Source organism: Nicotiana tabacum, chromosome 20 (genome assembly GCF_000715075.1).
Source record: "Nicotiana tabacum cultivar K326 chromosome 20, ASM71507v2, whole genome shotgun sequence".
Lineage (NCBI taxonomy): Eukaryota > Viridiplantae > Streptophyta > Magnoliopsida > Solanales > Solanaceae > Nicotiana > Nicotiana tabacum.
In genome coordinates this window covers 147,068,249-147,094,716 of record NC_134099.1, presented here as the reverse complement: position 1 = coordinate 147,094,716, position 26,468 = coordinate 147,068,249, and the positions used below count along the sequence as shown (strand labels likewise).

The window sequence follows — 26,468 nt, the reverse complement described above, 5'->3', positions numbered from 1 at the left end:
ATATTTTAAACAGTGGCTTAAAAGTAAATACATATGTTATTAGTGGCTAACCGTGCCTTTCCCCGCAAATTAAGTCATTAGGTCTGAGCTCTAAGAATTTGAATACAAATCCCATACAAATGTCAAACAATGAAGCCCATTGAACACTGCCCATATCAAAATATGAAGCCCCTTTGTCTTAAGTTGGAAATAGGAAACAAAAGCCACTAAACAGAAAATAAGATTGAGACAAAAACAACCTCAAACTAAGACTATTTTTGAATGACCACTCGTAAACCTGACTATTTTTGAATTTCTTCCATTTCATTTGGAGCATCAAATATTCCTAGAAGTGGGGCTTAAGAGTGAAGACAGTTAAGGTTCTTAACCTGAGGTAAATAATAGTTTAAACAAATATTTCTTATGGTTAAGACGGTTAAATATCTTTCTCAAGGAGTTTGCAAAAACCTTAAAAGACGTATAATACGAACCAGGGGGGTATTCTTTCGTATATTACTAGGAAGCAAGAATTAGTGTGCCTAAGTCCTACCTGCACTTAATAAGAAGCACAACTTGGTAGCTTGCACTTTCCAATCAACATATATGTTGTAACTTTTGAGTAAATGTAGAATACACATAACCGAATAGCAAACTTATTCTTTTTTGGGAACATACATCACCAGCAGATAGCAATTGGTATTGGAGAAAATTAAACTCGTTGAAAGGCCAAAGGGTGATTACTCTGTGACCAAAAGATATGTAGCTATGCTTGGGGAACAAAATAGAGTGAAGGAAGCTGACTTAATCTGGAACTTAGTTATGATGGAAACTGTTGTCTTTGTGAGGAAGGTGTTCCTGAAACACAGTATCATCTATTTGCAGAATGTAATTGGATAACTCAAGTGAACAATGCACTGGTTAGTTGGGCTGGGATTTCCATCCAGAAGAAAGGGATCATGCAGAGTTTACAATGGTTCAAAAGAAGACATTGGCGGCAGTATAAGAAGGAAGTGATGACTGCTATATGGGGGGCTATGATCTATCACACATGGCAAGCCAAGAACTGGAAATTGCTTAGGAATGCCACTGAGTATACTATAAAGCAGATTCAGAATGAGCTTAGGGAAAGAATAGGCGAACTGCATAGATACAAGACTACTCTTAGGAACAACTGTTTCATTAATAGATTATGTAACTAGTTTGGGACTCCAATAGTGGACTTTGCCTTGTATTCATAGTTTTCGAGGTCTAGTTGTTAAGAACAACCTTCCTAGAAAGGGGTTATAACACTGGATGCTCTTTTAAGTGTACAAAGTTTTGTTGTTAATGGTAATTTCACAGGTTATTACCAAAAAACTTGTTCTTTTTTCCTCCTTAATATTAAGGAACTAGATATGTTGAATTAAGTGAACTTTTGCACCTTTGTGGCCTTTGATGCTCATCTCAAAGTCTTTTAATTTATATCTGCATTACAAATAGCTAGAACTCTGATAATTTTCCAAAAAAATTAAAAGAATAATGATTAAATATTAAAACTACAGCTCTTATGGCAAGGCACATACTATACTCAATTTCCCATCAATTGCTTTAGGTACAAATGAATTATGACTATCATTTACCAACCTCTTGATCTTGGAAAATTAACCAGTAAGCTATTTTGAATACTTCTGGCAATACAAGCAAGCTAGGTATCGCATGTCTCCTCGATTTCTTCAGCTCAATCAGCAAGCTGCTATACAAAAATTTCACCCACTTCATAACTGTTCAAACCATCAAAATCAATTCATAATGCATGTATAACTGCTCCACAGTGCCTACTTCTTCGAGAGCTGCAGAACTAGGATAACAAAAGAAACCAAAGGAGAAAAAACTAATAATGAGGAATACAGATGAAGCAGCTTAATGCATGGCCTCAAACTCTTTTACTAAAGCTGAAATTGTTGCATTTTGTAGGAACAACATGCCTGAAGCACAAGCTAACTGTCTCTCATAGCTTTAGCAATGTGGTACTTGATGTGTAATTTCTAACCTCAACTCCGCGGAGGAAAAGCACCAGTTCTCTGAATCATTAATGTCAGAAAGCCTGCTTATTTCAATATTCCTTTGGCAGAATGAAGCTAAGGATTGAGAAGGCTCTAGCACTTCCAAATAACTCCAACGTCATTTTTGAAGATAATGCAATTCTAAGTGGTCTACCTCAGTGTGATCTTTGTGCTGGTGCTATCCTATTGCGACTTTCAGGAGGGCGAGAATCTCTACATCATCCAGGGCTGATTCTTCGACAAGGTGGAAAGGAGTCTTACCTTCCTTATCAACAGCTTGTGGGTCAGCCCCTCTGTTCGAAAGAATATTATATTGGTCAAAGAACATTGCAGAAATTTATATAACTGATTGCAACTGTAAGTTATCGATTTCAGCAGCATTACAGAAAAGACTAAAACTGTCAGTTATCAATTTCAGCGGTATTAGCTAATTGTCAACATTACTTTAATGATTTATATATCAGAATTAACTCCATTATCATTTCAAAATCATCAGTTCTCCTTCAAATCTGAGGCCACTATCACCAATAGAGGATTTGAAAGTGTAATGGGGTACTAACTAAGCAGTAGAACGTTTATGTCATTTATCTATACAAAGAACATAATCCTCCAGCAAAGTCAAGGAATAGAACTAGACATTAAGCTGGCTCTACTACCCGATGAAGTAAAACAGTAATCAACTACCATTCTTCCATTTTCTAAACCTTAATCAGATGGAAGCAGTTTTGAAATTTGAGAGCAGAATTTGTTATGTTCTAGCTCAGAATGAAATTAGTGCATGGTAAAAACCATTATATACGCACCCTATAAATCCTGGAGAATTGGTTTAAGCTCCTCTACTTGTATACTGAACCCGAACCTCAGAAGTTGTCCTTTGTAAAACGAGATATTACAAAACATCAACATCAATAAATAATTCTTCTGTTTTACGCTATAAAAGGCAAGTTCTACAAAACAGTTATGTGACCATCAATGTTGTGCAGATGTTAATGTGGATGTGTGGCCATACGAGTTTATACAAGATTAGAAATGGTCAATTAACAGAAGGTACAAGTAGCTATAGATGAAAAAATGAAAAAAGCTAGCCTAAAATTGTCTGGTCATATTCTACGTGGACCTCCAAATGCAGCAGCATGCAGGATGATGCCAAAATGATTGAAGGTGTTAAAAGAGGACGAGGGGGAGTGTCTCTCCAACAACTTAAGATGAGATGGTTAGAGACTTCAGCATTTGTACCCACGTGGGGCTGGAATCATTGTGGTTCAGTGATTGACCGAAGGGAAACATTCAATAACTAATTCCTTTGTGATTTATGAATGTTAGCATCAAACTGCTTGATAGAAAGTCATAACCTCCCTCTGACTCTGAAAAGCATGAACTCAATTGCTTTCCCCTGAAATCCAGCTGGAGTTTAACGATCATGCATTAATACAGCGATTTGATATCTTCTAACTAGTTCCCCGTTCTACAAGCAATACAAAGTGCAGAAGCTACCCCAATCTAACTCCTTTATCGGACTCCTTTTAACATGCTTGTATTCCTTAAATGACAATTACAACTTGGCTTCAATTTCTATAGTTTTTTAATTATGATTTAGCAGCAATTTGCTAATGTGGCTTCTGTGTATGTGTTTCTCTCACAACTGTATGTCGGGAGTCTAATCCATGAACATATCCGTACTTGGAAAAGGGGAGGATGTCTTTCACTTAGTGATAGGAGACATCGTGCACGTGTTACTCAAGATCTGATTGCCTAAATGTGTGTCATAAAAGATTTTATATATTATTTTATTTTCATCATTTTTTGGGGTTGTTGGGGGGAAGGGGTTGTTATTTAGACCTATTTTAGTATCTAAAAGGTGATCTCACATGTAGAGACTCAAGCCAGGAGGAGGTGAGTTTGATATTTCCCAAGCTGTGGAAGTGCACAAAGATTCTGGTATTTGGTATGTGAAGGTCAAACCAACCTCTAAGAGGTTTAGCCTACTACTTTATCCATATTTATCCCCAAACTGAGCACAATGTACCCGAATGGTAAAAGAGGCGCATGTTCAGCATGAGAAAACTTTACATGATTGCATCAGCTGCAAGTTAAAATTGTGACTTTGTAACTAGTTCCCACTAAATAAACTTTTAGAGGGTTCCATAGTTCCTGAACCAAACTTGGGGTAATAATTACGACGACCAATAAGATAGCTGGATTTAACCAGTAAAAACACACCATCCTAGTGCTTGGAATCACATTCTCTGAGTACAAACATATAGCTGTGGACCTCCCCAATGTTTTTACCTATATGGATGTATAGGATGCAGTAACCTATAATGTGAACCTCTTAGTAACTTCTATGCAAATGCAGATGTCGGGACATCAGCCTCACAGCAAGAGTTTTATTATCAAACTGAATATAATTAAGAGAAAGAAAGGATTAGCACTGGTCTTAGAACCAAAGAAATACCTTGAAAGTAATATTTTGGCAATTTCAGTTCTTCCTCTTAAGAAACTATGATGTAATGGGATCTGACCACGTGAATCGCAGGCATTTATGTTAGCACCATGCTGCAGAAGCAGCTCTACCATGCCAATATCAGCAGTTTGGCAGGCTAGGTGAAGCAGGGAACAGCCATCAAGAAATTCATCAGAGGAATGGTCTTCACTTCCACTTTGTGGGTTCAAAGAGCTTGAACAATCACTGCCTAGGAAATTGAAGTTATAATCAGGGTTTGTATGTCAATGCAATATCAATATATCACAAGAGAAAGATGTACCAACTGATGCTTGCGTGTAGACTGAATTAACATCTGCTTGATAGACAACAATTAGTCGGTATACAGTTTTCTTGTCATTTTTACGGACACCTTCCCACAACTGTTGTGCCACAGAAAGCAAGTGCCCACTGTCTGCCACTTTGTGAACAAAACGTTTTTCTGCATACTGCAACCATAAGAAGACTTAGCAAGTGAAGATTAACGACCTTGCCAAATATGCCATACAGAAGCGTATGTTTTAAAAGAGGTTTTCCCAAAAACACATACATACAGAACCAGCATACCATTACCATATATTTGTTCATTCATGGCACTAGAAAGTATGCAAATTGCATTGCGTGAGACCATAAGATTATGCAAGGCCATTAATCGCCAAAAAAGGTTGTAGCACTTTACTAGAGGGACTAAGTTAGTAGGCCAGACATGCTCAACAGCATCATGAGCCAAGGGGAAATTCTTCAGTTAACGCACCTGGAGCAGCCAAACCAGACCTTGGACCAATGATGCTGCGAATTGCAGCAGCCGTACTGTAGGAGGCCTACATCTGCTATGCTCTGAACTTTAGGTAGGAGACTACTAAGTCCCAGATAAGACCTTAGCTAATACTAGGTCACTCCACATGCATAATGTGCAATGCCAGTCCGCTAATCAGGTGGGGCAGCCGTACAGCAGAAGGCTCATGAGTTATGGTCTGACGTATAAGTGGGAGATATTATCTATGATAATAAGCCTACATAATTAGTGAGTCAACAAGACGGGCATAGTGTGCAATATCCACCAATGGTGACATTAAGGGCTAACCAAATGATTGAACTAGAGGGATAAGGTAAAAATATAGACTTTAGAGGAAAACAAATATTATGTGAAGCTATCACTCGAGGACAGAGAAACGGCTAGGAGAACATGTTGACAATGTAGTGGTACCTTTGCATGGATGAATTTCTCCTTCACCGAAATATGATCATGGTCACTGGGTTTGCAAAAGAACTGTTTGTGTTTCTGGGACTCCAAAAACCTAGAGCAACCAGTTGACACTTTTCAATAAAGAAGAACAATAACAATAATTTAAATCATGCTGAATTTTCAAAGTTACCGCATTGGTATTTCATCTGCCTGAAAAGTTCTTCTTGGATGCAACAAACCCTCCCAAACAGAATTCACGAACACATTACCAAGTGCCTGGAATAGGGTTATGACTGAAGGCTCCCACACTTTAACATCAAGTGTCAAGGATCTTACCTAATTTCAAAGTTGCAGTTAAGCTGTTAGGAATACTTCAAATTTTGCATAATCATCTGAAAAGCTCTATAAAATGCAATGCTCTAAGCAAGTCCAGTGCATAATAAAGGAGTTCAACTATTTTCCATCCAAACTATAAAAGGGAAATGGACAAAGGACTTGAATTTAACTGAGAAAACATTTTTTTCATCCAACTCATTTTAGGGTATTATCCTTTGGATACTCCAAAATTAACAGAATATATAACTAAGCTTTCTTTTCTTCTACTTTCACTTGTCTCAATTTTTTCAATGACCATCATTTATATCACATTACAGGCCATGTAAATCTGAACTTGTGTTTATGCTAAAAACAAACTGGTCTAAACATGATTCCTTGGAGAAGTATAAGATTTTGGAGTATAGAGAGAAACAATATATAGAAAAGATCACGTATTTTAAACTAGGAAATAGTAGAACAATGACCTACCTGGGAATGATCAAGTGGACAACCCCTTCCATAAGTTTAAACATAATGAGATTGAATATAAACTGAAGTATCTTAACCATCATGACCCACTCTCACCTATCCTTTAACCTATCTAGGTACTTCAAAAATTTCAGGAACAATAAGAGTTCCTATGTGGCATCAAGAAGTTGAGCAATTGTAGATGAGCTATATCCTTTTACCTTGATCTCTCATATCTGCAGAAATTCTGTTTCACTTATCCTTATTTTTTATCTAATCTCCTTTAACTTAGCAGCTGAACCAGTACAGAGAGAATCATCGAAACTATGACTACCAATCACATAATTATTCAAGAAGCTCGTTTTTCGAAACTGTATTCATGTATGTTTTAGCACTACATCAGATAACCTCTAGTTTCAGAGAACCTTATATAACTACTTAAATAAATTATTTACCACTATTAGAATGAGATGGGCTCAGAATGGTGCAAAATAGATATAGAGGATTCATATAACCCCAACTTGTCTTGCATTGAGGCGTAGCGGATAGATTGATGTTGTGTCATGTTTTAGACAGACATGCAAGTGGTTCTAGTTAATCACCAGGTTTATGAATTACACTACATATTCCACAAAAGAATCCATTCTCTTCTCATGAATTGAGTTGTCTTGATAAATCTAGAATAAACATTGGATTTTCCAGCTTGGCTATATTCCCCACATATAATATAGAGAAACACCACATAGACACATAATCTGATATAATGACTATCAGAGCATGTGTGGTGTAACATGATGACAGGTCCTTTTACTGGGGAGAGATTTAGGAAGGTGTCTTGCCCCTAACTAAAGACAAAGTGGATAAAAACAAAAAGCCTGATTATTACAAAAGTAAAGAAGCTTGGGTGGAAAAGGCAGCAAATTTGACTTGCCTTTGATATATGTACACCAAGGTTACGGTGAATGCCAGAACATTCAATGCATATAAGAATACCAAGATTTAAAGAAGCCCACTCTGGTTCTGGAGAACCACAATCAGCACATTTATCGTTCCCAGGTATCCTTTTCAGTACTTCAACTGGTTTCACTGTTTTCATGCTGGGGAGGTGTGATGCACTTTTGGATTGGCGTATGGAACTCCTAGCAATGAAATCCCTCCCGGATGTGCACTCCTCCATCTTCCTTTGACCATGACTGGTGGGACTTCCTATAGACCTACTTTTCATAGTGGGACTCACGGAGAAATGCTACAACATGAACCAGTATCATTAGGAAGTGACAAAAACTGGAACTGGAGTAACAACATTAACGTTAACACTTAATATTTTACCCTTTCAGGTGTCTGGGAACTCAACAAAGAGGTAATAACTCCTGTTATTTTTTCTATCCAGTCCATTTGTTCTGCTGCGCTCTCTGCCTGGATGTCCAAAAGACAACTTTACTAAAAACTGTTAATGACATAATGTGTTGAAAACAAGTTCTCTCAATGCAGCTCTTGCTTAGTTCACCTGCAAAGTATAACTCTTTGTAGGTGAAATTATTCTGAAGCAAAATCTCAGATCCGATTGCTCTGCATCCGCTTTTATTGTTGATGTCAGTAGGTTCACTGTACGACGTGCAACAGGTTTTTCATCATGTACACCTCCATGATAATGAGAAGAAAGCCAACTACTCCGGTGCGCTGCTCCTGGTTCTGTGGAAAAACTTCTATGTGGAGAGAGTGGATTGGCAGATCCCTGAAACTGCACCATCCGCTTTTGAGTGAGCATAAATAGTAGCCAGAAGAACGTTCTAAAAGACCAGTTTATCTGATAACTTACAGAGGACCTGCTCTTTTGTGTTCGATAATAGTACAGAATTCCTCGGCTATCTAGAACAAAGAATCTTCTCTTCCAGTCACCTCTTAAATTAGAGGAACGCTTTGAGAGATACCCTTGTTTTATAGTTTGTACCTAAACTATTGAAATCTTAGCTATAGAAATGGTAATTGGAAGAGCTTTTGGAAGAAATAATTAGAATCTCAAAAACATCAGAGAAAATTATTTGCCTATGATTGCAGCCTCAAAGCGTGTACCTTTCCTTCTGAAGTAGACTGCATTACTGCCTCTATCAATTTTTGAGAACTTCTGGAAGAATGTTGTATGACATCAGCATTTGAAGAACTGTGAGGACCATTGAATGACCGCCTGCTTTCTTGATCGACTTCTCTCCTATACTCTTGCATTTTTCCATTGAGAACTGCCTGCTCATGTGTGGAGCTTTCTCTAGACCTTTGTGCATAGGCCAAGACCTAGAATAACCACAGACCTTGTAACCCATTAAGAAAGGAGAGAAGTAACTGAAAGGTGCCATAAACATGACGTCAGTTTGTCATTGAGGTAAACTTCCTCAATGTTGTATACTACCAAATCCACTGTGAATAACAAACGCACAAAAAGAATAAGGAAAAAGAAGGATTCACCAGCAGAACATTCAGTTTAGGTCAGTCAAGAAAGAACTTTACCATAGAAACAGAAAGAGAAGCTGAAAATTTTAACAATCGTGTTAGCTCTTGATAATTAAGAAGTCAAAACTGCTCCAGTGCCTATCTAGCAATGTTGGGGTTGACAATGGAGTAGGTAGCCATCCCCATGACTCTGATAACTGAAAAAGTACCCCAACTTACCATTTTTCGGTTTACCCCCTTCAACATCCTAAATCTATTGAATTGGCTAATACTCAATGGTCCAAACACAACCCAAAAATCAATGACTAGTGCACAGGCACTAATATTAGACTGCAAAGCTCGAAAAACCCTGGATTAATGAGCATTGGCACAACAAAAATGGTCCGCCCAAAACCACTGAAAATGCAGATTGCAAACTAGAGTGAGGCTAAACACACCAGTATGTCGAAACATAGATCTTAGCCATAACAAAATGAGGACAAAATTCGGGCCTGAAGTAATTTTGGGTCTCATTCTTTAAGTTGGCCCAATCTTTTTTTTTAAAATACATGTAGTTAGCCTATCCTTTGCAAATTAATGGACATCAAATATTTTCAATCGCTAGCTTTAGGCGTACTCTTAAATCTACTATCGTGATTGTGTATTCGTCCACGTGACATGGTTATGATTTCTAAAAATAAATCAAGGTATGCATTCACGCAACTTGGGGCAAGCTTTTTCCTAAATAATAAAGCATTAGGAATTGTGGACACGTACGCGTGACATGATTTTGACGCACCAAACAAATGGGTACACGTGCGCGTGACCTGTTTTAAGATAATTTCTTAATTAAAAGAGGTAAAGCACATAGGTTCTTAAATAAGTAATTAGACAATTTGATTAAGCCAAGTATGATCAAAGCGACCGTGCTAGAACCACGAAACTCGGGAATGCCTAACACCTTCTCCCGGCTTAACATAATTTCTTACCCGGATTTCTGTGTTCGCGGACCGTAAATAGAGTCAAATTTCCTCGACTCGGGATTTTAAACCGGTGACTTGGGACACCATAAATTATCCCAAGTGGCGACTCTGATTTTAAATAATTAATCCCGTTTCGATTGTCACTTAAATTGGAAAAAACTCCCTTATACCCTTCCGGGGTAGTGAAAAAGGAGGTGTGACAGCTTAAACGACCCATTTTTAGGCCTAATTTTCGGATCTAGCCCATAATTCCTAGGCCCATACCCCTTAACCTAAAAAACCCTACAAAAACCTATATCCCTACACTCTACAATCAGCTGAAAAGGACAGAAAAAAACAAAGCCTAATCCCTAGATTGGATCCGCCGCTGACACCCCAAAAGAACCCCCCCTATGTCGTTCTTCTTGAAGAGAAGAACTTCCCATCAGCCATTTTTCAAGACCTAGGCAGCGCCGCAATACACAATACACGCCTTCCTCCCTAACCTGATCTTCTTCTTCACAAAGACAACATCAACCCTAAGGATCTTCTTCATCTTCAGACCCAAGAGAACAAAGCATGCCATAGTTGCAGATCTCCAACCATCGACCCTAAGCTTCTTCTTCTTCTTCATGGAGTCAAAACCGGCGAAGAACAAAGCTCCCATCCATTCCTGTTTCTTCATCTCGTAACCAGTGGATTTTCTCTTCTTCATCGCCCTCAACTCAACTCGCCGGAACATGCACACACGCAGTCACGTACCAAAACAAATGCGGGACAGAAATCAAAAGAGGTCCATGGTTCTTAGAATCTTTGGAAAATCGGAAAACTAAAACAAAACAAAAAAAAAAAGATATATGTTCTTCATTTTTTCATCTCGATGTTGATTTTCCAAAAACCCATGGATTCCGTCTGAGCCGAGTTTGAGTCGAGTTCGCGTTCGAGATTCTGTCCGCGTTGATTTCTGGATGTAGTGACTCATTCTGTTCAGCTACTATAATTTGCTGGAGTTATATTAATTAAAATTCATTTTTTCCAGGTCCATCTCTTTCCCTTTTACTGTTTATGTTGGAGTTAACTCTTATGTGTGACATGCCTGCTTTTAAAAAGCTTTACTGCCTATCTTGCCATTCTTGGCTCTTTATTGAATCTTGGCTGAAAATGAAGCAGTGATTTGAAATGTGAAGTTGGTTTATTTTAGTAGTATCACCTTCTGTCTTGATCATGTAGTAGTAGGATCAGTTTATCAAAATTTCTTTGCCAATTTTCTCGTTGTCTTTAGATGTATTTGTTGTTAACTTCTCCGAATTAGGCCACATTTCTTGTTTGGCCAGTGCAACTCTTAACTTTAGAATGAGCTCATATTATATTTTAATCAATTTTTTTTAATCATTGTTCTCATTTTAGTTCCCTGATTAAGTGTTCTTTTTAGGACCTTATTTGTTTGGTTGTGCTGTGATGTAGTTTGGGTAATCGGGAATTCATGTTTGGAAACGGTCTTGCAATTGCTTTAAATTTGAACAGTCATGTATTAATATTTGGGGAAGTTGCATTTGATAATGTTGACAAGCAATCAATGTATCACTGGGCAATATAGGTTAAACGCTAATTGAGCCTTAGAATACAATCATCACTCTTAAGTAACAAATGTGTGGTTATTCCAACAAATGATTTCCATAATTTTGGACCTTCACATGTAATCTTAAACTGCAGATAAGTAATTTAACTCATGGATATTCGTAGCTGCCTTAAGGCGCATTTTTAATCTAACATCGTGATTGTGTACACGTTCGCGTGACATAATTACGATTCTTAAAAACAAAATCGGAGTATGCGTTCGCGCAACTTTGACCAAAATTTCTTAATAATAATAAAGTGTTATTAATTGTGGACATGTTCGCGTGACATGATTTTTGACGCGCCAAACAAATGGGTAAACGTGCGCGTGACCTGTTTTAAGATAATTTCTTAATTAAAGGAGGGAATGCACATAGGTTCTAAAATCAGTAATCAAACAATTTTAATAAGCCAAGTATGATCAAAGTGACCGTGCTAGAACCACGGAACTCGTGAGTGCCTAATACTTTCTCCCGGGTTAACAGAATTCCTTACCCGGATTTCTGTGTTCGCAGACCATAATTGAGAGTCAACTTCCTTGATTCGGGATTTTAAACCGATGACTTGGGACACCATAAATTAACCCAGGTGGCGACTCTGATCTTAAATAAATAATCCCGTTTCTATTGTCACTTAAATTGGAAAAAACTCCCTTATATACCCTTCGGGGGTAGAAAAAGGAGGTGTGATAGCTCTGGCGAATCATTCGAGGTGGTTTTCCTTTATTGAATTAATATCTAGAAATAAATTTTTTTTATTTTATATTTTCTTTAGTATATTAGGACTAAAAATTTAAAAAAAAAGATAATTATCTTTTAGTACCTCTTTAAAGAGTTTTCTTTAAGGTATTAATTTCAAAAAATCCAAAAAGATTTTCTTTTGAGGTTCTTCTTTCGGAAACTAATGAAAAAAAAAATCTTTTTATTTTTACTAGAACTTTAGGATATTGTACATAGAAGAAAGAAAACATACTTTATATTTTTCTCTTCTGGGTTTTTTCCTTAATAATTTCCCATAGAATATTTGTTTCAAAAAGAAAGAAAAAAAAAATATATGCTCGATAAGCTTGAGTTTAGAATAGGTTATAGAACATTAAGTCTAGACCATTAGAAAAAAAAAAGATTTGCTTCTTTTATTTCTCTTTTCTCATCAGAATAGTCATTAAGGGAAAAAAAGAGAACGTTAGTTTGTTTACTTTATTCCCGATCTTCCCGAACTACGCAAAGATCTGATTCATGTGGCGTCATGATACATAGGCAACCTACATAGGGTTCGATCGAATCATTTTTTTATTATTATTTTATTAAAAGAAAAAGGAAAAAGAAGGAAACAAAAAAAAAGAAAAAAGAAAAAAAAAGAAAAGAAAAAAGAGGATGAAGTTGTGGGGCGTGAGAAATGAGAGGAAAGAAAAGAGTGATAATGAGAAAGAAAAAAAGGGAAGAAAAATGAGCAAGCCAAGAAGTGCTAGAAAAGAAAAGAAAAGAGGAGATTGAAATGAACAAAATTGGGATGATGCCAAGTGACCTTGTGACCCTCGAAGTCATTCTAGAACCGTTAATTGTTGCTAGGTGCATTACGCATAATGTGATATTTTTAGCTGTTAAATGCGCTAACACTAACGTGATGACTTCATTTTGTTCCTTTTGTTATCTTCATTATAGCAGAAGGGTGGTTGGTTTGTGGTTCTTAAATTGGTAACTCTTCTCTATAACATAAAGTCGAAAGGCAATGGCAGACGACAATAGAATTGAGTTGGATGGTACTAGTACCCAAAAGCAATTGGTTGAACAGTGCAATGGGTTGGTTGAAGAGGTAAGGATGTTAAGACAACACATGGCGGACATGTATCAGGCTTGGATGACTGGGAAGGCACCACCCCCGCCACCACCTAACTTCTTAGATACTACCCTTACCCAAACTCCGGCCATAGTGCCACATGATCCCCCATACTCTCCAGATCCACCCGCTTATCACAGCTTTCCCAACCACCCTAGTAGCTCCATCACTCATACTCCAATTACCTCTCCCCAAAATTGTCCTCATGTCATATCTACTATCCCCATGATCACAACTTCTCAACAATCTTCCCTTCATAGATCCGACAATGAACATTCACTCAAAGCCCATGATGCCCAATATTACCCCTCAGAGGTTGCCCACAAGGTTCCTGACTCATACAATCAGAGCCTTCGGAATGAGCCTCATGTTGAAAATGAAAAGTTCACAGGAAAAAAAGGGCGAGATGAGCTATCCAGAAAGCTGAAAGGGTCTAAAACGCCAAAACTTAATTTATATGATGGACGTGGAGATCCAGTAGCCCATCTGAGAGGTTACTGCAGTAAAATGAGAAGTGTTGGCGGGAAAGATAATTTGTTGATGGCGTATTTCAGTGAGAGCTTGACTGGGGTAGCCTTGCAACGGTATACTTGTCAAGATGTCAGTAAGTGGCATGTATGGGACGACATTGCTCAGGATTTTGTTCGACACTTTCAGTACAATCTAGACATTATCCTAGACCGCTTCTCCCTATCTAAGATGGAAAAGAAGCCGGGGGAAAGCTTTAGGGAGTTTGGGCTCAGATGGAGGGAACAAGCTGCTCGGGTCAGCCCCCCGATTGGTGAAGAAGAAATGGTTGAGCTTTTCCTACAAGCCCAGGGGCCCACCTACTTCAGTCATTTGATCCCGGCCTTGGGTAAACCTTTCAATGATGTGGTAAAAATGGGGGAGATGGTAGAAGAGGAATCAAGTCAGGCAAAATCATGAGTTATTCTGCATTGAAAGACACTACAAAAGACATTCAGAACATCTCAGTAAGTTTGGATGGAAGAAAGAGAAATAGAAAAGATGTTGTTGAGCCGCGTCAACGACAGGATCCAGTGGGCATTCCTGCTCAACGCTTCTAGCCTCGATATCAACCCCATGGATATCCCTGTGCTCCAAATAATCCTCCCCAATGCTACTTCTCTCCACAAAACTCCCAAAGGCGTACATCGCCTTCCCAGTACCCCGTCCACAATGCACCACCATATGCTCCACACCCACGAGACCCGCGATGGCCTGCACCACTTACATAAATGTCTTACCCGCCCCCTCAAGCATATTAACCACCTACCCACAAAAGGTTCCAACCGAGGCCAGAGTACAAGATGAAAAGGCAAAAGAAAAAGGAAAAGACTTTCACTCCCATTGGAGAATCATATGCCAGTTTGTTCCAAAGATTAAGGCAATTGACATGTTGAAGCCGATTCAGATAAAAATGTCGAACCCTCTTCCAAAGAATTTTGATTATTCTCAAAAGTGCGCATATTGCTCTGATGCCCCGGGTCACAGCATAGAAAAGTGTTGGCATCTGAAAAGAGCAATTCAGAAGCTTATTGATGCAGGTGACATTGTCGTGCAAAATCCAGATGCAATAGACACTAGCCAAAGTCCATCGCCTGTTCATAATGAGACGCATATGGTGGGTATGATTTGTTTTGAAAAGGAATATGATAATTCTTCTGAGATCCTCGAAGGCCCACGTGCTGCAAAGCTTTCAGCGCTATCAGAGGTTGATCTTAAGAATGAGCCGGTAAAAGGGACACAAACGCAATTTGCTAAAGTCAATGTGATGGAGACTTGTGAAGGTCCTAGTAATGTTGATGCGGAACTCAATGGCTAAAATGTTGTGCTTGGTAATTGGAAATACGCTCCATCTCTTGGCTAGCCGGGGAGGAGTCTTGGTGGTTTATTTTGTTGTCATTTTTGTTATCCGGGTTATTTTCAGGGTTGTAATCTGGATATTGTCTTGTGACTCAAACTCTTTTATCCTTTTATTTTGCTTAGTTTGTTTAGTCGTAGTAGCTCGTTTAGTGTTGTCTAGTTTTGTTCCAGGGTTGTAATCCCAGCTTATTTTACTTGGTTTGTTGTCCAAACCCTTTCAACATTTGTCTAATGCAATTTCCTATTTTCTGTTATTCCTGGTCAGTGTTAGTTTAGTTCTCTTTTCCTTTTATAGTTTTTTTCCTGCTAACTCTAGTGACATGACATGCACGCATAATTCTAGGCCTGGTCTTAAAAGTTAGCCTAATCATAGAGCAATGAAACAATTTTGAAGATGATAGGGACATTTGAGGGAAGTAAGTAAAGAGATTTTGAGATTGCTTAAAGCCCGAATTGAGTGAAACTGGGATAGATAATTTGGTAAGTTAATGGGGTGACAAGAATTCGTTAAAAGACAGTCCATCCCGGATAATTTGAAGCAAACAACTTTGAGTTCAAGTGCATCTCAAGTTACAAGATAAAGTCAAGAAAGTTTTCTCCAAATTGACGGAGGATATCCATTGTGAAGAGGGAATCACCCAACGAGGGTTCTGTACTTGACAAGGTGCTAAAGAAAAGTGGAAGTCATACCAATGATATCAATGCCGAAGTCACAAAAGAAATATTATGCATGATCTTCAATTTTTATCCTCAGGTTGCATGTGTTGTACTTTGCATTTTCAAGGATTGAGAGGCCCTCTTTCAGCTACCCAAACACTTATACCCTTCGATCCCCTTTTGAGCCTGTACTGATTTCTTTGACCTCCCCTCTTTTGGAATCAAGTTAGAGTCATACAAAAAAAAAGAAAAAAAAAAGAAAGAAAAGGAAAAAAAATTGTCCCCATAAGTTTATTTTAGAAAGTTCATTCCAAAAGGAATATTTTAAGAAAAAAGAAGAAGAGAAAATAGAGATAAAGAAAAAAAAGAAGAAAAAAGGAGAAGAAAAAGAAAAAAGAAAAAAAAAAGGGGAAAATAAAAAAAGAAAAGGAAAAAAGAAAAATAAAATAGCAACAACAAAACGTATCTTTGTGAACTACGTTTGACCTGATTCTTGTCACCACAAGATACGTAGGCAGCCTTACGGTTCGGTCATACCAAATAAAATATTTCATAATCCCACGAAGTCGAGAGTGGGGCAGTCTTTCCTAGAAATTCCATATGAAAAAAAAAGAAAAAAAATTCAAATTCCCTTGTTTTGGAAATTGGGGCAAAGTTTTATAATGGATTCCAAAAGTTGTAAATAAATTAACCATGTTATCTTAGTTATTTTGGGCCTTTATGATATCCTTTCTTTCTAACTCTGTCCAAAAGCCACATTACAGTCCAAAAAAGACCTCCCAGATAATCTTTAAGAGTGCCGAGCTAGACGTGCCAGGAGCATATGATGTTTTTACTCTGGTCAATGCCTTGTCATCTACAGAATCAGAGGAAATAAAAAGAAAAAGAATAAAATGAGAGAGTCTTATCAGTGAAAACCTTCACAGGCACCATAAGGTAATGGTGAGTTGAGAGAAAGAACAAAATGAGAGAGGCTTGATGGTGAAAACCCTTCGGGCACTACAAGTCGAATAAGGATCGTGAATCAGAGTGGATAATCAGAGCGTTGAAGCCCAATTTCACGGTTTAGGGGTATAACAAGAGTTGAACATCAGACTTGCTTGACAGATTAGGCCACAGGTGCATGTCATGGTCATTAGAGTTTGGTATCCACATCTGATAAATTTCTACTTTGTAGTTTTCTTGATAGGAATATCTCTTTCCATTGTCCTTTACTCTGTTCCTTTTGTCTTGTTTACTTCCTCTTCCGAGTCTGTTTGGTCAGAACAAATGAGAAATGACTTCAAAATTTGCTACCAGCTTTCCAATTGCACAAAATGGGATCTGGCTAGCACATCAAAGTAGCATAAGTGAGGAAAGAACAACGTGCGCACTGAGTTGGTAACAATCAACGTGCTTTGAAATACAAAGGTTTGGTATATGTCAATTCATGAACAATGCAACAGATAGAGGATGTTGGGTGAACGGATCAAAGGTATTTTCTGTGATAAGGTTCAGAGAAAGTGGTTAACCAATAACAAGCAAGGTCTTCCAAGCGGAAATCAAAGTAATCATGGCAAGTGAAGGAGCAATAGACCTCAAGGCCAAGGCCAGTGGTTTAAGTCAGGAAAGAACAGCATGCACACTGAGTGGGTGGCAATTGACGTGCTTTGGGATTCATGTGAAACACAAAGGTTCAGTATATGTCAATGCATGAGCACAATGCAACAGATGAATGGTATTGGGTTTGAATGGATCAGAGGTATTTTCCGTGATAAGGGTGACAAAGAAAGTGGTTAGTCAATAAACAAGCAAGGTCTTTCGAGTTGAAATCAAAGCTATCGTGGGAAGTGAAGGAGCAATCGCCCTCAAAGTCAAGGCCACAAACCAACCACCATATCTATAAACTAACACGTTTTCTTTGTTTGAAACAGGGACGAAAATTGTGTCCAAATCAAAGCTTGGAAGTTTGAATTATTTTTCAAGTGTCGTGCCCAAATTTTGTCAGCACAAAGGAGGATTGAGAAGGGGAAAGAAAACTTTGTTCGATCTGCAGGAACCCTCCATGAGGAAAGGCATGGTTCAGGGGCAAGGAATTTTGTTCATTCTGCGGAGATCCTCCAGGAAGAAAGCATGGCTCAAGTAAGTTCATTCTCGGCTTTTCAGGACCCTCCTGGATAATGAGATTTAGTTTTAAGTGTTCAGGACCCTCCTGGATAATGGGATGTAGTTTTAAGTTGTCAGGACTTTCCTGGATAATGAGATTTAATTTTAAGTTTTAGGACTCTCATAGATAATGAGATTTAGCGTAAGTTTTACTGTTAGGAAATAGAATTTAGCTTTCAAGTTTTCACTCTTAAGATAAAATTTAATTGTCAGGACCCTCCTGGATAATGAGATTTAGCTTTTAAATTCTTAGAGATTTTAGGTAACATGATTTGATTAACACTCACAAATGCGCTCAGATACCAAACTGGGGTAGAAAAATTTCTTTTGTTTTGTCTGTTTTGTTGTAATCAGGCGCCCACTTGGAGAAACAAGGGAAGACAGTTCAAAGAAAAGCAGTTTCAAGAAGAGGACAATTCAGGTTCAGCAATCAGGCACCCACCTGGAGAAACAAGGGAAGACAGTTCTAAGGAAAAGCAGTCTCAAGAGAAAGCAATTCAAGTTCAGCAATCAGGTGCCCACCTAGAGAACAAGGGAAGATGACATAAGTTCAAAGGAAAACGGGTCAAACTCAGCAATCAGGCGCCCACATGGAGAACAAGGGAGAACAGCTCAAGTTTCAAAGGAAAACAGTGCAAGTTCAGCAATCAGGCGCTCACCTGGAAAGCAAGGGAAAATGGTGCAAATTTCTAGGAAAAACAGTTCCAAGTAGCAAGAGAAGATGGTTCGAGTGTCTGCAATCAGGCGCCCGCTTAGAAAACAAGAGAAAACAATTCAAGTTTCAGAGGAAAGGAATACAATTCAAGTGTTGGAAATCAGGCATCCACCTGGAGAACAAAGGGAACGCAGCAATGTTCAAAGGAAGACGGTTCGAGTTCAGCAATCAGGAACCCACTTGGAGAACAAGGGAAATAAGTCAAGTTTCGAGGGAAAAGTATGGTAAGTGTTGGAAATCAGGCACCCACCAAGAGAACAAGGAGGAGCAGTTCAAGTCTCAAGTAAAAACAGTGCAAGTGTTGGCAATCAGGCGCCCACCTGGAAAACAAGGAGAAACAGTTCAAGTATCAAGGAAAAACATGTGCAAGTGTTGGGAATCAGGCACCCATCTGGAGAACAAGGGCAAACAATTCAAGTTTCAAGGGAAAACAGTTCAAGTTTCGAGGAAAAGCAGTGCAAGTTTCGAGGAATACAGTTAAAGTTTTGGCAATCAGGCGCCCACCTGGAGAGCAAGGGAATACATTTAAAGTTTGGCAATCAGGCGCCCACCTGGAGAGCAAGGGAATACAGTTAAAGTCTTAGCAATCAGGCGCCCACCTGGAGAGCAAGGGAATACAGTTAAAGTTTTGGCAATCAGGCGGCCACCTGGAAAGCAAGGGAATACAGTTAAAGTTTTGGCAATCAGGCGCCCACCTGGAGAGCAAGGGAATGCACTTAAGGTTTTGGTAATCAGGCGCCCACTTGGAGAGCAAGGGAATGCAATTAAAGTTTGGCAATCAGGCGCCCACCTGAAGAACAAAGGGAAAGCAGCAATGTTCAAAGGAAGATGGTTCAAGGTCAGCAATCAGGAGCCCACCTGGAGAACAAGGGAAAACAAGTCAAGTTTCGAGAAAAAAGCAGTGCAAGTGTTGGAAATCAGGCACCCACCTGGAGAACAAAGGGAAAGCAGCAATGTTCAAAGGAAGATGGTTCAAGCTCAACAATCAGGAGCCCGCCTGGAGAACAAGGGAAAACAAGTCAAGTTTCGAGAGAAAAGCAGTGCAAGTGTTGGATATCAGGCACCCCACCTGGAGAACAAAGGGAAAGCAGCAATGTTCAAAGGAAGATGATTCAAGTTCAGCAATCAGGAGTCCATCTAGAGAACAAGGGAAAACGAGTCAAGTTTCGAGTGCAAGTGTTGGAAATCAAGCACCCATCTGGAGAACAAAGGGAAAACAACAATGTTCAAAGGAAGACGGTTCAAGTTCAGCAATCAGGAGCCCACCTGGAGAACAAGGGGAAAACAGATCAAGTTTCGAGGAAAAATAGTTCAAGTGTTGAAAATCAGGCGCCCACCTCGAAAACAAAGGGAAAAACAATGCAAATTTTAGAGGAAAGGAATACAATTCAAATGTTGATAATCAGGAGCCCACCTGGAGAACAAAGGGAAAGCAGCAACGTTCAAAGGAATACGGTTAAAGTTCTGGCAATCAGGCACCCACCTGGAGAGCAAGAGAATACAATTCAAGTTTCGGCAATCAGACACCCACTTGAAGAACAAGGAAAGCAGTTCAAGTTTCAAAGGAAGGCAACACATGTTTCAAGGGAAAACAGTTTAAGGTAACAAAGGGAATACAATTCAAGTTTCGGTAAACAGGAGCCCACTTGGAGAACAAGGGAATGCAGTTCAAATATTGGCAATCAGGCGCCACCTGGAGAATAAGGGAATTCACTTCAGAATGCAATTCAAGTCAGCAAGAAAAGAAGCTCGCGGCAAGAATGCGAGTCAACAGTCCGAGATGATCAACAGAAGTTAGTCACAATCCAGAATAAAAAAAAAGAGGGCAAGAAGTGAATCCAAATGCAGAAGTTGATGAAAGATGTGAACTGCTCAAGACGTGATTGAAGTCACAAGCACTACATGCCCGGTCTTGATCCGAAAAGCTAAAGAAGAACGAGCTAGCACCTGCAGTTAACAAGTTCCAAAATTCAAATCTAAATTCTGCATGAAGAACCATTCAAGACTCAAGATCAAGCTTCAGAAGACTTATAGATAGAAATTTTGTAACTCGTAGTTGACAGGCTTAGCTAGTCTTTTTCATTTTTTGATGTAATAACAGGACTGCGGACTGGAACCTCGACGGAACGACACCTCGACCGGCTCTCCACCTCGGTATACTCCATCATCTCACTCACTTCTGAACTACACGTGGCCTGATTCCTTTATAGCCAAGGATATGTAGGCAGCTCAGATACTAGAGCTCGGTCACATTCTCCTTCCTCTTAGTTTTTAGTCTCCTTAAATAAGGGTCGGGTCAAAAAAACCTGTCTAGTCGTTCTTTGTCTGACAACTCTTCGCGTTTCCAGTCAAAGAGGGGCAGCTGTAGACATGTGATTTTTGACCCTCCCCAAGATTTTTTATATTTTAGCATGTAAATATTTAATTTAGGCCTAATATCGCTATTTTAACTAATTTTGACTCTTTTACTTTATTTTATTACAAGAAAATAAAAATTACAAAAAACAAAGTTAGATTAATGTTTTGTAGTCATTTTTATCTTGAAAAATACCAAAAAATAATTTTATTTTAACGGTCAGTCTTATTTTAATAGTTATTTTACTTAAGTAGGATTAATTAATAAATGAGATCGTATTTTTAGTCTCGTTCGCGGGGAAATGATAAAACTTGGGCTCAAACGATCCATTTTTAGGCCTAATTTTCGGATCTAGCCCATAATTCCTAGGCACATACCCCTTAACCAAAAAAACCCAACAAAAACCTATATCCCTACATTCTACAATCAGCTGAAAAGGACGGAAAAAAAAAACCAATCCCTAGATTGGATCCGCCGCTGACACCCCAAAAGAACCCCCCCTACGTCGTTCTTCTTGAAGAGAAGAACTTCCCATCAACCATTTTTCAAGACCTAGGCAGCGCCGCAATACACAATACACAACCTTCCCCCCTAACCTGATCTTCTTCTTCACAAATACAACATCAACCCTAAGGATTTTCTTCTTCTTCAGACCCAAGAGAACAAAGCATGTCATAGTTGCAGATCTCCAGCCATCGATACTAAGCTTCTTCTTCTTCATGAAGTCAAAACCAGCGAAGAACAAAGCTCCCATCCGTTCCTATTTCTTCATCTCGTAACCAGCGGATTTTCTCTTCTTCATCGCCCTCAACTCAGCTCGTTGGAACATGCACACACGCAGTCACGTACCAAAACAAACACAGGACAGAAATCAAAAGAGGTCCATGGTTCTTAGAATCTTTGGAAAATCGAAAAACTAAAACAAAACAAAAAAAACTGTTCTTCATTTTTTTTCATCTAGATGTTGATTTTCCAAAAACCCATGGATTCCGTCTGAGCCAAGTTTGAGCCGAGTTCGCGTTCGAGATTATGTCCGTTGATTTCTGGATGTAGTGACTTGTTCTGTTCAGCTACTATAATTTGTTGGAGTTATGTTAATTAAAAGTCATTTTTTCAGGTCCATCTCTTTCCCTTTTACTGTTTATGTTGGAGTTAACTCTTATGTGTGACATGCCTGCTTTTAAAAAGCTTTACTGCATGCCTTGCCATTCTTGAGTTATTTATTGAATCTTGGCTGAAAATGAAGCAGTGATTTGAAATGTGAAGTTGGTTCATTTTAGTAGTATCACCTTCTGTCTTGATCATGTAGTAGTAGGATCAGTTTATCAAAATTCCTTTGCAATTTTTCTCATTGTCTTTAGATGTATTCGCTGTTAGCTTCTCCGAATTAGGCCACATTTCTTGTTTGGTCAGTCCAACTCTTAACTTTAGAATGGGTTCATATTATATTTTAATCAGTTTTTTAATTATTGTTCTCATTTTAGTTCCCTGATTGTTTAAGTATTCTTTTTAGGACCTTATTTGTTTGGTTGTGCTGTGATGTAGTTTGGGTAATCGGGAATTCATGTTTGGAAACGGTCTTGCAATTGCTTTAAATTTGAACAGTCATGTATTAATATTTGGGGAAGTTGCATTTGATAATGTTGACAAGCAATCAATGTATCACTGGGCAATATAGGTTAAACGCTAATTGAGCCTTAGAATACAATCATCACTCTTAAGTAACAAATGTGTGGTTATTCCAACAAATGATTTCCATAATTTTGGACCTTCACATGTAATCTTAAACTATAGATAAGTAATTTAACTTATTGATATTCGTAGCTGGCTTAAGGCGCATTTTTAATCTATCATCGTGATTAAAAAATCTCAAAGGAATAGTATTGTTAATGGGTATCAATTCTCTCTAAAATGGCAATTCTCTCTCGCTGCATGTTAACTAACTTGCGCCTACCATGGGTAAAAGAGCACGGATCCCATCTCAGAGAGTACTAATGGTGAAGGAAGCAGCGGAATTATGTAGCAAAAATCAACGAGGAACCAGAGGAAGTGTAACAATAACTGAAAATTCTAGAGATAAACAATTGAGCCCTAATGTCAATGGAACAGTAACAAAAATGCTTGGAAAAGAGAAGCAGAAAGAAATCGAAGCAATTCAAGTATGGGAAGAAGTTCAGGAAGCATCAACAAGCAGTAATCCAATGGTGCATGCGCGAGATGGAAGGAAATCATGGGCTGATGAGGTAGAAGAGATGAACGAAGTACAAGGGAAGAAGACTTCAGTGTGGGACAACTTTGATATTACAAAAATATCAAATGCTGGGTACAAATTGGAGTATGTCCAACCGAAATCGACAGGTGAGCTTAATTTTGTTGAAATTGAGTTGGATAATATAAGTACAGAAGTTGAATACTGGAGAAATGTTGTGATATGCTATGTGCTTGGGGCTCATCCACCATTTGCAGTAATTCAAGGTTACATACAGAGGTTGTGGGGAAAACATGGGGTTGATAGAATTGCAGTGCTTAAAAATGGTGTAATTGTTGTTAGATTTGATGCTGCAATAGGGAAGCAAGAGGTAATTGAGGGGGGCATATATCACTTTAATAATAAGCCACTTATTGTCAAAGGTTGGACACCTGAGCTGGAATTCACTAGGTAGGAACTACTGACAGTACCAATTTGGATTAAATTACCAGATTTGAACTTCAGAAATTAGAGTCAAAAAGGGCTAAGTAAGATAGGAAGCTTGATTGGGAAACCTCTAATGGTAGACCAGAACACAGAGAAGAGGATTGGATTGAAGTTTGCAAGGCTGTTGGTGGAGGTTCAAATGAATACTAAACTACCTGATGTGGTGAAGTTTAGGAATGAAAAAGGAAAAATAATAGAGCAAGAGGTTAGTTATGATTGGAAACCATCTCTATGCAAACATTGTTTTAAGTATGGGCATGAGGAAGATGTGTGTAGAATTAAGAAGAAAATTCAAAAAACTGAAAATATGAATAAAGACAAGGTGTCAGATACACAGGTGGAAAAGCAAGGTCAAGGGCATAATGAGAACAATGCAAACCTGGAAGTTCAGAAAGCAAATGGACCAGAGAAGAGATATGATGCAGGGAAAGGAACAGTAGGGAGAACTCAGCAATATGTTGTTAAGAATCATGGGGCACAAAAGGAAAGAAATAGAGATCAAGACCGGCAAACACCTAATAAGTTTGGTAAAACTGTGGTGAGGCAGATGGAACAAGTGGAGAAGTCCAACTCATTTCAGATACTCAACAAGCAAGAGGAACTGAATTTAAGTAAAGAAGGGGGAGAATGAAGTAATGTGGGTGGTCTAAGCATCCCTCACAATGGGGATGATTAGTCTACTAAGCTGGAATACAAGGGGGCTTAATGCTCCTAATAAGCAAAAGGAGACTAAACTCCTTTGCAATGAGGAAAGAGTAGGGTTGATAGGTTTATTAGAAACAAAAATCAAAAAAGAGAGAATGGAAAAGATAGCAGAAATGATGTTTGCAGGATGACAATATGTAACAAATCTTGAATGTCACTATAATGGTAGAATCTGGATCACCTGGAGGCCAAGTTACTACCAGGTAAAGCCTAAGGAAAAAACTGCTCAACTAATAACATGTGAAGTTTTGTATATACCACTAAAGCTAGCTTTTGAGGTAACATATGTTTATGCTTTTAATACAAAGGAAGAGAGAAGAGGACTGTGGGAAGGATTAGTCAATCAAGCCATGGATGGTAATAGGTGACTTCAATGCAGTGTTGAATGCAGATGGCAGAATAGGTGAAAGGAAGTGACATGGGCTGAAGTGGTGGATTTTCACAACTGTGTAATGGAGTGTGGATTAATGGAATTGCCAGCACAAGGGAATAGGTATACCTGGAGTGATAAACATGAGGAGCATAGGATATTCTCAAAAATTGATTGGATTTTTATTAATGATTAATAGCTTACTACTATGCCAGAGTGTGCTGCCAGGTTTCTGACTGAAGGAATCAGTGATCATTATCCAGCTAAGGTGACCTTTGTAGAAGAGAAGCAAAGAATCAGAAGGGCTTTTCAATTTTGCAATATTTGGACAAAGCATCCACAATTCATGAGGATAGTCAAAGAAGGTTGGGAAATCAATCTGGAAGGGTGCAAACTGTTTAAGGTTGTTAAAAGGCTGAAGCTGCTAAATAAGGGACTAAGAGCATTAAATGCTCAGGCTTTTAATAACATATTGACAGAAGCAAATGAAAACAGGGCTAATCTAAAGAAGGCTCAAAAGCAGTTGCAGAGAAGTCCCTTAAATGTGGAGTATCAACAAGCTGAAGCTAAAACATATCAGAAGTTTAGGAATTCATCCTACTTAGCTGAAGTATATTTACAACAAAGGAGCAAAGCAACATGGATAAGATTGGGAGATGATAATACTAAGTATTTTCGCTCAGTAATCAAACACACGAAACTGAAGCAGGCAGTTACTCAGATAAAAGACAGCTCTGGTAATTGGCTAACAGATCCAGATAGAATTGCAGATACTTTTGTTGAGTATTATGAGAACTTACTAGGGAGGACAGCAAGTGATAGAGTGGTGACTTTCACGAGTATAATTAGAAATGGAAGCAGATTATCAGAAACACAACAAGATGAACTAATACAACCTTTCTTGAGAAGGGAAGTGAAGCAAGCTATGTTCCAGATAGACAACAATAAGAGTCCTGGTCCAAATGGATTTGGGAGTAGTTTTTATAAAGCTGCATGGCCAATAGTGGGAGGAGATATCACTGAAGCAATATTGGAGTTCTTTCAGAATGGAAGATTGCTTAGACAGATAAACACTACTAACATTGCTTTGATACCTAAAGTGGAGGCTCCTGAGAATGCAAGCCAATATAGACCTATTTCATGTTGCAATGTGTTATATAAATGTATATCAAAGATGATATGTTCTAGATTAAAGCCAACAATCAGCTATATAGTAGCAGAAAACCAATCAACATTTGTACAAGGAAGATCTATGATGCATAATGTGCTAATATGCCATGATCTACTTAGACATTATAATAGGAGGACTACTCCTAGATGCATAATGAAGATTGATCTAAGAAAGGCATATGACATGGTGAGCTGGGAGTTTCTAGAGGAAGCATTAAGAGGATATGGCTTTCCTGACAAATTTATACAGTGGATTATGATATGTGTTTCTACTGCAAAGTTCACAGTCAAAGTTAATGGAGAAGGGCATGGATATTTTGATGGTAAGAGAGGACTGAGGCAAGGTGACCCTATGTCACCATTGCTATTTGTCTTGGTCATGGAGTATTTGCCCAGAACATTGAGTATAATCAGCAGGTTACCAGATTTCTGATTTCATCCTATGTGCAAAGAGATCAAGCTGACTCATCTTATTTTT

The 26,468-nt window shown here is 38.5% G+C and overlaps 1 protein-coding gene across 6 annotated transcripts in view; it reads right to left on the bottom strand.

The window, feature by feature from the left end:
* Window positions 1-1,473: 1,473 nt before the first annotated feature.
* Window positions 1,474-26,468, bottom strand: part of LOC107784386 (ADP-ribosylation factor GTPase-activating protein AGD1) — a 43,617-nt gene continuing 18,622 nt past the window's right edge. Inside the window, exons 10-20 of one of the 6 annotated variants that reach the window (XR_012703608.1) lie at window positions 8,546-8,761; window positions 8,292-8,423; window positions 7,980-8,213; window positions 7,802-7,888; window positions 7,404-7,718; window positions 5,880-6,025; window positions 5,711-5,801; window positions 4,791-4,952; window positions 4,477-4,714; window positions 2,825-2,893; window positions 1,474-2,314 (exon numbers count right to left, since the gene is read on the bottom strand). Coding sequence is in view for 3 of the 6 variants with exons in the window: in XM_075240522.1 (XP_075096623.1) it covers window positions 2,200-2,314; window positions 4,477-4,714; window positions 4,787-4,952; window positions 5,711-5,801; window positions 5,880-6,025; window positions 7,404-7,718; window positions 7,802-7,888; window positions 7,980-8,213; window positions 8,292-8,423; window positions 8,546-8,761 (1,740 nt within the window). In the remaining 3 variants the exon portion in view is untranslated. Of the gene's footprint in view, window positions 2,315-2,824; window positions 2,894-4,476; window positions 4,715-4,786; window positions 4,953-5,710; window positions 5,802-5,879; window positions 6,026-7,403; window positions 7,719-7,801; window positions 7,889-7,979; window positions 8,214-8,291; window positions 8,424-8,545; window positions 8,762-26,468 lie in introns of all 6 variants that reach the window. The other 5 variants (XM_016605523.2, XM_075240522.1, XR_012703606.1 and 2 more) reach the window with 5 other exon arrangements.